The sequence below is a fragment of the Bison bison genome, unplaced genomic scaffold (assembly GCF_000754665.1).
Source record: "Bison bison bison isolate TAMUID 2011002044 unplaced genomic scaffold, Bison_UMD1.0 scf7180017864064, whole genome shotgun sequence".
Classification (NCBI taxonomy): Eukaryota; Metazoa; Chordata; class Mammalia; order Artiodactyla; family Bovidae; genus Bison; species Bison bison.
The window spans coordinates 3,722,765-3,737,770 of record NW_011494636.1 but is presented as its reverse complement, the minus strand read 5'-3'; the positions used below and the strand labels follow the sequence as shown (position 1 = coordinate 3,737,770).

The 15,006-nt window shown below is 40.8% G+C and overlaps 1 protein-coding gene across 1 annotated transcript in view; it reads left to right on the top strand.

Annotated features, from left to right (window-relative positions):
* SELP (selectin P (granule membrane protein 140kDa, antigen CD62)) overlaps positions 1 to 13,146 on the top strand; it is a 43,472-nt gene extending 30,326 nt beyond the window's left edge. The window contains exons 9-14 of the mRNA XM_010836697.1: positions 5,119 to 5,331; positions 6,365 to 6,550; positions 7,461 to 7,580; positions 10,567 to 10,597; positions 11,697 to 11,752; positions 12,415 to 13,146. Of these exons, the coding sequence (XP_010834999.1) occupies positions 5,119 to 5,331; positions 6,365 to 6,550; positions 7,461 to 7,580; positions 10,567 to 10,597; positions 11,697 to 11,751 (605 nt within the window). The 3' untranslated portion in view covers position 11,752; positions 12,415 to 13,146. The remainder of the gene's footprint in view (positions 1 to 5,118; positions 5,332 to 6,364; positions 6,551 to 7,460; positions 7,581 to 10,566; positions 10,598 to 11,696; positions 11,753 to 12,414) is intronic.
* Positions 13,147 to 15,006: the final 1,860 nt, after the last annotated feature.

Sequence of the window (15,006 nt, the reverse complement as noted above, 5' to 3'; positions counted from 1 at the left end):
CGTGGTAGGCTAAAAAATTAAAAAAAAAAAAAAAACCCCGAGATATAAGAAATACCTCACTGAAGTTTTTTGTTTTTGTTTTTCTCATGAAAGTTTTAAATCATACACTGCAGTCAACATGGTTGTTAAATCTGTAATCTCTGAAGCCCCCATTCCTCCTGACTCTTTTCCACCTCCTTTTCTCCACAAGAGGTGGCATTTCAGGCCTGGTCCTGCCCAGTGTCTAAAACCAAACTTGACTATGGGCAGTAGCTTTAGTGAGCTATGGGCTTTGGAACTGCCAACCTGGTCTGAACCTGATAGTTAGCTCTGGCTTTGGACCTGTGTTTCTATCTCATTCTCCAAATTTAGGCTCTAGATTTAGGCAGAGAGTTCCTCTTCTTTTCCCATATGCCTGAGTCCATGAATTTTGAAACTTTCAGCAGTGAACTCTGATTCTCACATGGTATTCTGCGGAGTCCTGGACTCTATCAGAGGGGATTGAGGGCTACCAAGTACACAGGGGCGATGTGGCAAGTGGAGCACAGTCTCTTGTTTCATGGTGCAAAGTGGGGCTCCATTTTTCTGAGTAAGTCCACAGATATTTCCCTTTCTGTTAGAATGCCAGTTTCCTGGGCCCTCTAGGACTTGAGCTCCACCTGCATTTCCTAATCTTCCCCCTTGCCTTTACCCACCAGGACCTGAATTCTTTTCCCTGAGCATAAGCGGTATTGAGTTGCTCCCATCTGGTTGCTCTGTCCCCTGCATTCCTGGCTGTTGGGCCACTATCCTGATACGATGACTGTTCCCTCAATCACGTTGTCATTGACTCTCTGGAGACCCTGTTCAACTGCTGGACCTGACACCTAATGACCAACCTCACCTTGATGGGGAGGTATGGGTCCTGGTTTTGAGTCCCAATCCTAGCTCTGTGCTTCTGCCACACCCCAGCTCATCCAAGATCTAAAATACAGTAGACTGGTGCCCTCTAAGCTCTGGCCTGGCTCATGTCTCTGTTTCATTTCTCCACTCCTCCAACCTTTATCTGACTCCGTGAAGATTGCCAGTCTTTATTTTCAAAGTTTGAGTTTAGAACCACCAACTCAATGAAATTTATTATGTACACTATTTTTTCTTTCCAAAAATTTCATGACAAAACCACATTTGACTCAAGCTAAAAAAAAAAAAATAATACACAGAGACAAAGAATTCATTAAAATTAAAATAATATAAAGCAATATTTTATCAGTTGATGACAGCATGTCTGTGAACCCACTAATTCATGAATTCACATGCCATCATGTTCCCCTACATCACCAAAGAAAACATCAATGAAGACTGTTTCAATAGACAGCATTGCTTTGAAGTCCATGAAAATAGAGCATTAAATATGGTAATAAAACCAGCCCTTATCCGTTTCCTATTCTTCTTGTAATAAGTCAGTTTTTAATAAAGTTTTAGAGTAGGCTCAAGAATATGACTACTTTTTGTTGTTACCCAGAGAGGTCATCTCTTGGTAAAAATCTCATCCTCTACCTCTGCACTAGGCCCCCTCACTCCACCAACTTCCTAAATTTAATTCAGCCCCCATTGCTGAGTGCCCACCACTTGCCAGATCTGGAATGGGCTTCCACATACCTCATTAAGTCTGCCCCTCAGACCGGAAAACAGGCTTCCTTGTGCAAGTTAGTCAAATCCTTCTTAGGGGCCTTTGATTTGACAAGGTTTATGTTTACAGAAGAGGGTTCAGAAACTTTCCTAGACACAAAAGGCTGTGTTTATAACCTTGGCAGAAAAAGACTCATAGAACTGAGACCAAAGCATATCCCCCAAGTAGATTTAATGCTGTGGAATTCTCTTTGTATGCTAGGGGTCACTTAAGTCAATTTTTAAAAACAGGAACTCCTCTTGTTTCTTTTCATATCATGTAAAAACACTTGTCAGAATGCATCCAAATTAAATTGTGCTTACTAATGTTCATTCTTTTGACAAATATTTTTAGACCCCTCTACTCTGCGTTAGGCACTGTTGCCTGGGGTATAGCTGACATTATGTATTTTCTGGGAGATTATGAAAAAGCTATTTGAGGAAAAATGTTCATAAATGATTTAAACTCTATGACTTATACCAATAGATAATAAATGTTTGATAAACAGAATTGATCTGCCAGGCATGGATTCATTAATTACTCAACAATTTCATAGTTCTAAACTGAAATTAAGTATGTTACTTTGGCTATCTGAATGGTTTCACACAATCAGGATCCACAGTCCTTCAGTGAACAGCCCACTCCAAAAAAATGTGGGCCAGCATGTAAAAACCAATACTTTTCCATGAGGCGTTGCACAGGGCTTCGAGAGGTTTTTTTTAAAAAAGCAAAACAGCTAAGCAAAATGAGCTTTATCTGACCAAGGCATTGCATTCAGATAGCCTTGGATTTAAAGAAAGAACAGTCACTTAATTTGGAATAACCCAACATGAGTGAAAGTCACTCAGTCATGTTCAACTCTTTGCGACCCCATGGACTCTACAGTCCACGGAATTCTCCAGGTCAGAATATTGGAGTGGGTAGCCGTTTCCTTCTCCAGGGGATCTTCCCAACCCAGGGATTGAACCCAGGCCTCTGGCATTGCAGGTGGATATTTTTCCAGTTGAGCCACCAGGGAAGCCCAAGAATACTGGAGTGGGTAGCCTATCCCTTCTCTAGGGGATCTTCCCTACTCAGGAATCAAGCCGGGGTGCATCGCAGGCAGATTCTTTACCAGCTGAGCTACCAGGAAAGCTCCAATAACCCAATATTTGTAGATAAATAATAGTCTCATGTCAGAGAATGTCACTGAGAGAAAGACATGATCCTAAGATAAATATGTAACTTCAATAAATTTATAAAAATAGTTTTTGAGGGAAATAGTGAATTCATTTACTCATACACTTGGCATATGGTTGTTGAATACCACCTCTTGAGATCCTGCAGTGTGATTGTGGGAGACACAAAGATTTATGATTCTCAGGTTTAGGAGCTTTCCATCCAGGAGACGAGGGAAGAGTTGACATGTGATATGATAGCATGAGAGTTCAAACAAAAACACTAATGTGTTTAGAGGAGAAGACTTCAAGTTGCAGTGATCAGAAGAGGCTTTGGAAAGGCTGTTGTCTGATTGGATCCCAGAGGATGGCTGGGATTTTATTCAATGAAAATGGAAAGAAATTTAGGGTAGTTGGAGTCAAGGCCCAGAGGCAAGAGCGCATGAGGTCAGGTAAGGGAATTCCCGGGGAATATCCTAGCTTGACCAGGAGGTTTTGCACTTACCTGTGCTATGAAACTGTGGTTTTCTAAAAAAAGAAGGTCTGGGGATCCAAATGGAAGGAATAGTAGTTTAGGACATAACATGATCATTGCAGGTGTAGATGTGCTGAATTTGTGGAGATAGCAGGATATCTAACCGGAAGGAGTTTCAGGCAGAAGGAAGGACAGAAATGAAACCTTGGGCTGCCCTTATACAAAGAGGATGGTGAGACTCAGGGAGGCCACGAGGTCTCTGAAGCAAAAAGTTTAGAGAAAAGAGGATGAAATGGTGAATTCTTGAGTCTGACTGCTTAAACCCTTGACTCCTTCATTTTCAGAATTTCTCCCTATACTCCTCTTTGCAAACCCACCATCCTTTCCCCTGCCCTCTGCACTTCATGACTTGTGTTTGTTGTGAAATGTCTGCTACCTAGCAAAACACTGGAGACAGTGGTAGTGCAATTTGTTGAAAACGTGAATGAGTTAATTTGGTGCAAAACAGGGTTTCCAGATCAATTTGGAGATTGTGACATTCTTGATTTGGTTCTCCAGCCATCAAGTGTCCAGAACTATCTGCCCCCGAGCAGGGAAGCCTGGACTGTCCTGACACTCATGGAGAATTTATTGTTGGCTCAATCTGCCATTTCTCCTGTAACAAGGGCTTGAAGCTGGAGGGGTCCAACCATGTTGAGTGCACAACTTCCGGGAGATGGATAGCACCCCCACCAACCTGCAAATGTAAAAGATACATGTCTTGTATCCTTGCAAGACAGCTCTTCTTCTAGAAATTTTCTCAACAAAAATAACAAATACTTACAAACACTCTTACTATGTGACAGGTACACATAATATTATTATGATTGTGAAAGTTTCACTTCTGTCATGAAGTGGGTTATCTATTGGGATACAGGAAACATAGCCTATGGATTTAAAAGACATATAAGGAGAGGCAGGATTTTTTCATATTTGTGAATAAAAGATATACTAATTTTTAAGCACAAATTTTCTTTCATAATTTTGGCCTCTTTTTCTCAAAGAGCTTTGTTGGGTCCATTGAATGGTTTCCATTTCTTCATCACCAGCTGAACACTAGGGGTGGAGTTACTGGTCAAATGTTTCAAATCAAGGAACTGAAGTGGGGAGAGGTCAGTTGTCATCTCTCTGCCACGTGGCAAGTTAATGACAGAGCCAGTGGCATCTTCCTCACCTCACATTTCATGTTGACCTTTGGCCTGAAGATAATGAACACCTCCCAATAGAGCAGCAATGGGCAAGCAATTGGTCTATGCATATTTTGCTGAATTTTCATATTTCTACACCCATTATTCTGGTTTTTGTTTTTTTTTTTGGTTTTGTTTTCTTCTTATTATAAGTAACATTGACATCCTCTCCCCAAATTCTTCTTCTGGCCAGGGTAATCATCTCTTCAAGGATAATTTTAGATAATTGTTTTCATCTGGTTTTCTATGGTGGTGGATGGTTTAGTTGCTAGGTTGTGTCTGACTCTTTTGTGACCTCATGGATTGTAGCCTGCCAGGTTCCTCTGTTCATGGGAATTTGCATGCAAGAATACTGGAGTGGATGCCATTTCGTTCTCCAGGGGATCTTCCCGCACCAAGGGATGAACCCATATCTCCTGCATTGCAGGCAGATTCTTTACCGCTGAGCCACCAGGGAAGCCCCTGGTTTTCCATACCTGATTTTAATAGTTTTCCTTAACTTCCTTAAGGAGCTATTGCTAGAACCTCCCTGATTATGAAAGGACCAGAAGACAGTTACTGTATGTCAGTCTTAACTCTGTTGTGCTCCTCTTAGTTGGGAGCTCTGTAAATTGAAACATTTTCTTTTCACAGTGGACACAGTATCAGCTCCTGCTCCAGGGGTGCAATGCCCAACCCTCATCGCTCCGAAGCAGGGAACAATGTCCTGTCAGCATCATGTGAGGAACTTTGGTTTGAATACCACTTGCCACTTTGGATGCAAAGCTGGATTCACACTCCTGGGAGATAGTGCTCTCCAGTGCAGACCTTCCAGACAATGGACGGCAGCAGCTCCCATGTGCAGAGGTGAGGCGAAACAGCAGGCAGCTCCGATGCTGTCTCCTAGCATGCTAGGCATTGTCCATGCCTGTCGAAATCCTACCCAATGCCAGTGACCACTTCAAGGGTCAGCTCCTCCATGAAACCCACAGCAATCCCAATTAGAAGTAATGAGCAACAGGCATATCATGTTTCCCCTTCCTTACATCGCAAGCTAATGCCCTGGTACTCCTAAAGGAGGAAACACATGGAAATGACAAAATGTGTTAGAGCCACCAGCATGCTGAACATGAAACCAGCTATATGAATTGTGAGTTACAAGGTACAATTCTATTAATGATGTGGCCTTGTAAACATTGCATATTTCATAACTGGAACCCAATTAAAAAGATAAATTATGAATGTTACCTCTTGAAGACCTATACCCTATGCATGAAGCAGTGTGCCTCTTCCATCATTGTATTCCCTATGAAGCACAGAACAGTGTTTTGCAAATGTCAGTATTGCCCAACAATATTTGTTAAATTCAGTCTCCCGAGTTGAGTTAAATTTGAGTTAAATTTCGTTTTCTGTACACAAATCTGGGAGAATATCCTGAAATGCCCTGAAAAACAGTTTAAAGAGAATGGTGGTCTCTACTTCTTTCAAACTTTCAGAGGCCAGGTATGCTGAACAATTGTTATCTCAAGAAACATGTGCTGACATGGCAGTTAATTGCCAGTGGTAGTAATAATAATATTTAGGACAACAATATTTTTGAGAAGCAAAATTCTGTAAATAGTATTTTTGTGGGCAAGACTGATCAATCCACTGGAAGTTTATTTACTGAATCGCCACTTTCTGCCCTCCTTAGTTCTTCGGCTATCCTTCTTTGAGTGTATATCTCAGTACATTTGATGTTGGAAGAACTTGTGGGAATATCAAAAATAGCTCATGTCCTTTCTGATCTTTTGTATTCCACCACATCTACTGGCAACCCTAGCTATGTTTCATATGAAATCATAATCTTTTATGTTCATTCTGTATGTTCGCTTTTCCTACATTCCTTTTTCTTCTGCAGCTGTCAAATGCTCCAAGCTACCTGTTACTGAGCCAATAGTGATGAACTGCTCCAACCCTTGGGGAAATTTCAGCTATGGATCAACCTGCAGCTTCCATTGCCCAGAGGGTCAATTACTTAATGGCTCAGAAAGAACAGTATGCCAAGAGAATGGTCAGTGGTCAACGACCATGCCAACCTGTCAAGGTATGTGTCTCATACAGGTTAGGAAGTCACTTTGATACGGAAAATAATGAAATCAGTTTTTCTCCTCTGTGTGTTTCTTAACAGTGGTCTCATTTTCTATCACTGGGTTTCCCCTGAGTTTAAGAATTGTTTCACAATGAATCAAACAGAATCTCTGAATCTTATGCAGCGCAGTGGGAATCAAATTTAGTGACTCTGTGTAAACAATCACCACTACGTTTTCAAAGCTCCAATTTGTGAAATGAATCCTCTCATTTCCTTATAATCTTTGTATAGTATTGGATTGGCCAACAAGTCCAGCTGGGTTTTTCCATAAGATCTTACAGAAATACCCAAATGAACTTCTTGGCCAACCTAATATATCTTGAAGTTTCAAGATGTTTTAAACAGAAGGTTATTTAATGAAGAATCCTAATTCATTATCTCAGAAGACCTTTGTTTACCATATACCTCCCCAAATAATACCCTATGTCTTCCTTAATCAAGCTCTGCTTGTAAGGTTTATTTCATCCCCTTCCATGTTTTTTCCCCTCTAGTGGCTTGTTGTAACTACTCTTTGTCATAAAAATGAATCTTCAATTACCTTCCCCCTCAAATTACCCAGTTTATTGTGTTTGTCCAAACTGCCATTTAATCATCTAATTCCATTTATTGAGTCTGTACCTTGACTCCTTAGAAATTATGTTTGATATTTAAGCATTAGGAAGAAAATCAAGTCCTGCTTGTGTCCCATTCTGTTGGAGTGATTTGCAACTTCCAGGCTTTTTGTGCTGGGTTGTTAGCACTGCCAGGACCTTGGAGGACTTATTTGATCTCACACCTTAGCGTTGTTGGGGCCCTTCTGGGGGAATGATGGTCTTCTGCACGAAACACTTCTTATGTCTCACACATGTGTGTTTTTGTTTTACAGCAGGGCCACTGACTATCCAGGAAACCCTGACTTATGTTGGTGGAGCAGCAGCTGGTACAACAGGCTTAGTGACGGGTTCAATTCTCCTGGCTCTGCTAAGAAGGCGTTGCAGACAAAAAGGTAAATTGGAAATGGTATTCTCCTTATTTTCTTCTTTCATGTGATTTGGGGCAAGGCAGTGAAACCACAACTTCAGTAGTTCATGTCTGAAAACATTTGCATTAAAAGAAAATAAAGCCAAGTTAAGTGGTCCTGAGAACCAACTCCCATCAGAGTCAAATTTAGGGGGAAAAAATAAAACACAGATCCTCATATAATGGAAATCTGGACATGGGCCTGGAAATCTGAAATTTTCAAAAGTTCCTCCCCACCCCAACTCCACCTACTAAGACTTTATGAGGCCAGTGTGCATACTGACACTTGGGGGCTAAGACTTTATGAGGCCAGTGTGCATACTGACACTTGGGGGCTTCTGGTCCAGGTAACCTTGGTTATTGCCAAAATTAACTAGAAAGGAGTTATACTTCATTCATTCATTCTTTCACACAATAGCCATTTATTGGTCAACTGATTAGGTAGTGTAACCCAGAATGATGGTCCTTGATAGTAAGGAATGTATAATTCAGTAGGCGACTTCAAGTTAAATCAATGCTAATACTGAAGTGTATCAAGTGCATTAGGGCAAAAATGCTACCTGACCACTCCTGGAATACAAAATAGAAGGGTCCCACCCAGACTGATAGGGCAGAAAAGGCTCTTTTAAGTTTAACTTTGAAGAATAAGAGGGATGGATTTTGCCAAAGGAAAAGATCAAAATAGAGCTACAGCAGAGATAATAGCATGTGACAAGACCTAAAAGGGCAAAATACCTGGGAAAATGCTATGTTCAAGAGTTTATTGCACCTGAATTGGGAAAAAAAAAAAAAGCTAGTGGAGGAAGTGAAAAACAAAGCAGGAAGTGTAAAAGAGCTGCTGCTTTAGTAATGACTTGGTATGAAAGCTAAGAGATGTGTATGTGCTCATGAAAACTTGTAGAGCTAATTCAGGATTGAGGCAAGAAAGTGACCCAAATGGATGAAGATTTTCTATAAGGGAAACTGTGTTTCTCGGATTGTTCATCAAAAGATAGCTGTAGCCTAGGAATAAAAAAAGAGAACCCTCCCTTAAGAGTTCAGACATCCTTTCATTGTCTGCCTGAGATGCTCAGCCTGTCCCTAAGTGGAGAAGCCTCTTCTTTTTTTTAAGTTGATGTACAATATTGTGCCAATCTATACAGCTAAGTGACTCATTTTACACATACATACATTCTTTTTTAAATATCCTTTTCCATTACGGCTTATCCCAGGAGACTGGATACAGTTCCCCATTCTATACAGTAGGACATTGTTTATTCATTTATATGTAATAGTCGGCAGCTACCAACCCCAAATTCCCAGTTCCTCCCTTATCCTCCCATCCTCCCCCTTGGCAATCACAAGTCTGTTTTCTATGTCTGTGAGTCTGTTTTGTAGATAAGTTCATTTGTGCGATATTTTAGATTTCACATTTAAGTGATATAATATGGTATTTGTCTCTTTCTGACATAAACAAGCCTCTTCAAATAAGCTAATGAGGCTGCCCATCTTTCCTCATCAAACTGGGGGTATCAAAGGGGTCAGGAATGCTCAAATCCAGGGACAGAAAGTGGCTATGTTAAAAGTACTTGCCAGCACTCTCCTGGAATTGAAATTTCAACACCTATTCTTCACTGCTCAGAAGAACCCCTTGTTCCCTATTCTCATGCTCTCTCCTTTCACAAAGCCACCATTGCATTAGGCTGATTTTCCAAAGTTCCTTCATATACTCTCCTGTGAGTGAGTGAATAGGACAACAGATAAACAGTAACTCTGCTTAAAGACCAAAAATCTACAACCAGTCCCTCCACGCAACATCTGTGCCTGCTTAACCTAATCCAGAAAGCAGAGGCAAGAGCTCCTAAGACCCTGATCCCAATCTCCATCACCGTGTAAGAATCCTGTTCCTGCATCTTCCCCAAATTCTTTCTTTAGTTTTGAGATATTTCCAGTGAACCCTCTAAACTATGGAGAGGGATCAGCCACCACCCATCCTCTAATATCTATATAATAAAAAATTCATTTGTGAGGATGGAATGTTCTGATCTGTCCCACTTTGATTTTAAACTTTCTAGGATTCCAAGTTCAAATACTAGGAAAAGCCTGCATACTATGTCCCTCTCCTGCAAATTCAAAGTGCACCCTCATTATCGCACCGAAAGCTCAATCATGCCCTGTAATAAATACACTTGTTCTTTTTCATTTCACCTAATATTTTCTAAATGCATTCAGGCATGAGATGCTTTCCCCTTTGTATCTACCCATGGGATGATTGACAGACATGCTGCCATGTTTAAAGTGTCCACAATCAGAGTTCAGTGTCTGGATTATGACAGGAGGCCCCCGATAGTGTATATGATCAGGGAAGGAAAACACCCACTGTTATGTTTGGGTTTGTTTATGCAATTAGCTTGCCCAAGCTCAGTTGGTAAAGAATCTGCCTGCAATGCAGGAGACCCAGGTTGGATTCCTGGGTCAGGAAGATCCCTTGGAGAAAGAAACAGCAACCCACTCCAGTATTCTTGCCTGGAAAACCCCAGTCTAACAGGCTACAGTAAATGGGGTTGCAAGAGTCGGACACAACTTAATGACTAAACCACCACCAAATAATGATTAAGAGAGTATGGACAGAATGCAAATGCAGAGGGTCTCAGGTGCCAAAAAAATGGGTTTTGAGAACCGATGGTCTCAACGACACCAAGAGTAGCCAAGGGGATGAAGTCAGACCAGAGGTAGGAGGACAGGTTGTTAGAGAAAGAGAAGAGAAGAAAGATAAGCGGACTCTGGAGTTGCATACTGCTGAATGTTTAATTTAGCCTAAAACAGGTCCCACCTCTCAGGGAGGGATTGTTCCCAATAAGTCCCTTATAATAAGCCTGCCTGGAAATCAGTCTACTGACTTACCCCAATAATCCCTATCGCTGATGACCTTTCCCCTTCATCTCATTTTTTTTCTTTTAAACCAATTGTCTGTGTCTTCTTGCTTATTTCAGATGATGGAAAAAGTCCCTTGAACCCTCAAAGGTAAGATGGAAATGTTTTATGGTTAAGTTTTTCTAGTTTGACTTTTTAATTCACTCTATGAATTATTAATTCACTGTATGAGTATGTCAGAATGACTATACAGACACGCCTTTTATGAAACAGTCTTTGGCAATGTCCCCTAGACTAATTCTGAAGCAAAATTTACCAGTAATATGTCCCAGCAATACATAATATTTTTTAAAAATCACTAAGTGCCCTAATGATAATATAAGGGAGAAATACAAGATACAAGGGAAAGTGACATAGAAATAACACACTGGAACTGGGGCACCACAGTAGCAGTGCTATGAGGTCATCATCCATCAGATACTTGTACCTTCAGGTAGAATCACGATGAAGGCAGCAGTCAGAAAGGTCAGCTGGCAGGAATAGTCTATTAGTGAGTCAAACAGTATCCGGAGTGTTGTCAACACCAACCTGATTTTTTAAAATGATGAATTATTCTGGCGAAGAGTTGGAAAATCAGTTATTATCTTCTCTTAATTCAGATGGTAATTGTGTTTTAAAAGATACACACAGAAAACTTAACATTTATATGTAAAGCTGTTCAGTTCTAGGCTCAGAGATTTTTCACCTCCAGGAATGTTGAGTAGCTTTTCTAAAGTTGTGTGGAGTGTATCAGACAATTCTTTTGTGCCTTGGGCATTTTAGGACATCCAGCATCCTTAGTCCCTGCCTAAATGTCAATAATAAGTCTTGCTCATTATGAAAATTTTTAAAAATTGCTATAGGGAGCAGTACTACCATTCTTTGAAAAGTATTGCTGTATGATCAAGTATTAAGGGTAGAATTTTAAAAGGATTTCCTCTCACCAGGAAGAGGCTACAACAGGGGTCAGAGCAGGTATTCAGTACCTAAAGTATCAACAATAACTTGGGTATGAAGCACAAAGAAAATTACCCAGAACAGTTGATTGGGATCTTGAAAATCTCTTTGATTTTTACTCTTCTTTCCCTCTAAAGTCAGAGAATTTCAGGGCTGGGTGGTATTTCATGGTCTCTGGATGAACTTTGTGAAGGACTGGGGTCAAGGACAAAGCATCATATGGCAAGTTCACCTTTGTGTTTCTGTTCTTTAGCCACCTAGGAACATACGGAGTTTTTACAAATGCTGCGTTTGACCCAAGCCCTTAAGGTAAGTTGCCTACAGATGTATTTTTGAAGGAAACAGACAGTAGGAAAAAGAAGACTATAAAGCTTGCGTTTTCTTTATATAATGAGGAGTTACGCTTTAAGCATATATTAGAGTTCCAACTATGCAGGAAATTGTGTTGGCAGTGGGAGACAGGCACAGCAGAAGAGTACAATAGATGGTGAGCATATAGGAGGATTTCCATTTACTCCAGGATGTAAGTGTTCTAATTAGATGTAACTTATTTCAGGATGTATGACATTCCCATTACTGGCTGCTAGATGGTACTCATACTGTAGCCTTGCTTGATCACCAGAAATCATGACAACTAGAAAAATTTTACAAACTTTATGGAGCCAGTTCCCTATGCAACCTGCTGGGAAAACAAAAATAATATGATATTATCATATAATTATCAAAAATAATATGATATTATCATATATTATAATGTGATATTATCATATAATCATCATATATGCCATATATGATAATACCTTCTTCCAAAAAGCTCAGTGAGTGGTTAAGTTTCCTAAATAGCCTAGATGACAGAATATCTGGAATCTAGAAAAAGATTATACAAAGCCTTAGAGGGTACATATGATGAGAGCTTTCTTTGATATTTTTCAGGAAAATACAATAATTTTAATTCTCGCTGTCATTTTCAGAGACCTGTCCTTGTCTTGGTGACCTCGTCCAATCCCCACAGGATCCTATTTTTGAACATCAGCTTTCCCGAAAAGACTTGATTATAACTGTTGAGTATTTGCTGCCGTTTTCTGTAAATACTTGTGAATAAAGGACATGGAATTTCCTTTAGATTAGTTCTGCACCAGAGCAGACGGACTGGACCACAAGCCCCAATTCTCCACCCACCACCCCTTCCTGCTCCATTTCCTCTTCCTCCAACACAAGCCTCAGAAGCTGGGACTGAGTCTTTCTGCAGTGTTCTGTGGGCTTTGGCCTAGCTGTCACTTGCGGTACTAATTAGCTAGAGTCCAGAGCATCTGACTCACCAGAAGACCAGACTGGAAAAATAAAAATGCCTCTTTATTTTGGGACTGGAGGAGGTTCTCCTCTACTTTGTTGGAAGGCAGGAGGTGTCTCTGACTTGAGGGAATTTCTATAGGATTTCCTGGGTCTTCAGTGCTTGCTGTTGGTGAAGCCTTCTGGACTTCCTTGAAGCTCCAAGAGAGGCCTCTGGATGGCACCAGAGGCTGCAGAGGCCGCAGAAGACTGGTGCTCCAGACAGGAAGGTACACGTCACTGTAGACCGTCCCTCCGCCGTCACTCTCCCCCAGAGGACCCAGAGACCAACCCTTGAATGTCTAGTTAAAAGGATTCCCTAAATGCCATGTTCTAGTGTTTGATATTTTGCTGAATAAAGTCTGTATCCATCACTTTGTTGACATTAATGTAATATACAATCACAGTTGTCCCAATTACAAACTCGAGACTAGAGTCGGCAAATACGTATCTTACCACCACCCTAAACACACAAGAAGAAAATTAGAGAAGCAGAAAAGTCTTCATCGCCTGAATGTGTTTTATTTGATTCACATATTTAATAAATACGTTATTAAAAGTTACACAGTACTTATCTGAAACTGATACAAAAAATACAGAGCCAAACAATATAGCTGTCCTTTCTGTGAAAAGCGAGGCAATGAACATGTCACACGGACTAGGTAAACATGCAAATAAAATGCAAATAAAACACGCAAATAAAAATGGTGAAACAGTCTAACTAAAGGTTACAAGGTTTTGCAAGAATTTTGGTAGTAACCTCGAGATTTAGGGACACACTGCTTTTAAAAGGTGTCACTGTTCTAGAGTCTTTTCGACTCTGTGGGAGAGGGAGAGGGTGGGACGATTTGGGAGAATGGCATTGAAACATGTATAATATCATATATGAAATGAGTCACCAGTCCAGGTTCTATGCACGATACTGGATGCTTGGGGCTGGTGCATTGGGACGACCCAGAGGGATGGTATAGGGAGGGAGGAGGGAGGAGGGTTCAGGATGGGGAATGCATGTATACCTGTGGCGGATTCATGTTGATATATGGCAAAACCAATACAATATTTTAAAGTTAAAAAATAAAATAAAATAAATAAATAAAAAGCTTCACTCACATGAAAGTGCCCATAGCACCTCTGACTGCTCACTTTATGCTGATCACTAGGCTCAGTATTAGGGCTTCCCTTATAGCTCAGTTGGTAAAGAATCTGCCTGCAGGGCAGGAGGCCTGGGTCCGATCCCTGGGTCGGGAAGATCCCTGGAGAAGGAAATGGCAACCCACTCCAGTATCATTGTCTGGAAAATCTCATGGACAGAGGAGCCTGGTGGACTGCAGTCCATGGGGTGGCAGAGTCAGCCACAACTGAGCGACTAACACTTACTTAGGCTCAGTATTATAGGAGAATGATTGTCAGCCCTGTGTCCTGATTCAGAATCTATATTTTGTAAAAATCTCCCCCAATGGAATTCTGATGGCTTACCAGCTTTGTAAAGCACTGATATTATAAATGAAAAAGGAAATGGCACTGTTCCTGTTCTTCAATAGCTGATAATGTAATTGGGGACACAAGAGACACCAATACAAACTGACCAAGAGTAATAAGTATGTTATTTGAAGAGTGTGGTAGGAATTCATAAAACGGAAAAGTCAGTTTGTCCCAGAATCAAGGAGATAGGTGAGACTCTGATTGGAATTTACAGAGTGGACAGTGAAGAGTAAGAGAATGGCATTCTTAGTAAATCAAATAATGTCAGCCAAGAAGCAAAGACAGAGGTTGCTGAGGAGCCTGACATCATGGAGATCCCATGTGAGATGCTAGATTACAATTTATTGAGAACTGTTGCGACAAATCCTCTGTCCATGGGACTTTCCAGGCAAGAATACTGGAGTGGGTTGCCATTTCCTTCTCCAGGGGATCTTCCTGACCCAGGGATTGAACCCATGTCTCCTGCATTGACAGGCAGATTTTTTTTTACCACTGAGCCACCAGGGAAGCCCCTGAGACAAGTCATAGACAGAAGCTTGGAGGCAAGTAGATTCAGGGAACCCAAGATAAATCATAATGATGCTTCAGACAAGATAATTCTCAGATTCTCTATACATAGCAAAATCATATCTTAAAGCCATGAGAACCAGCCAGATCCTCTGAAATACGTAAGGAGCCCTGGGGACAGAAAAGATATAATCATAGTAATCAACTACACAGTGTTCCTTTATCCTCCCAACCACCCTATTGGG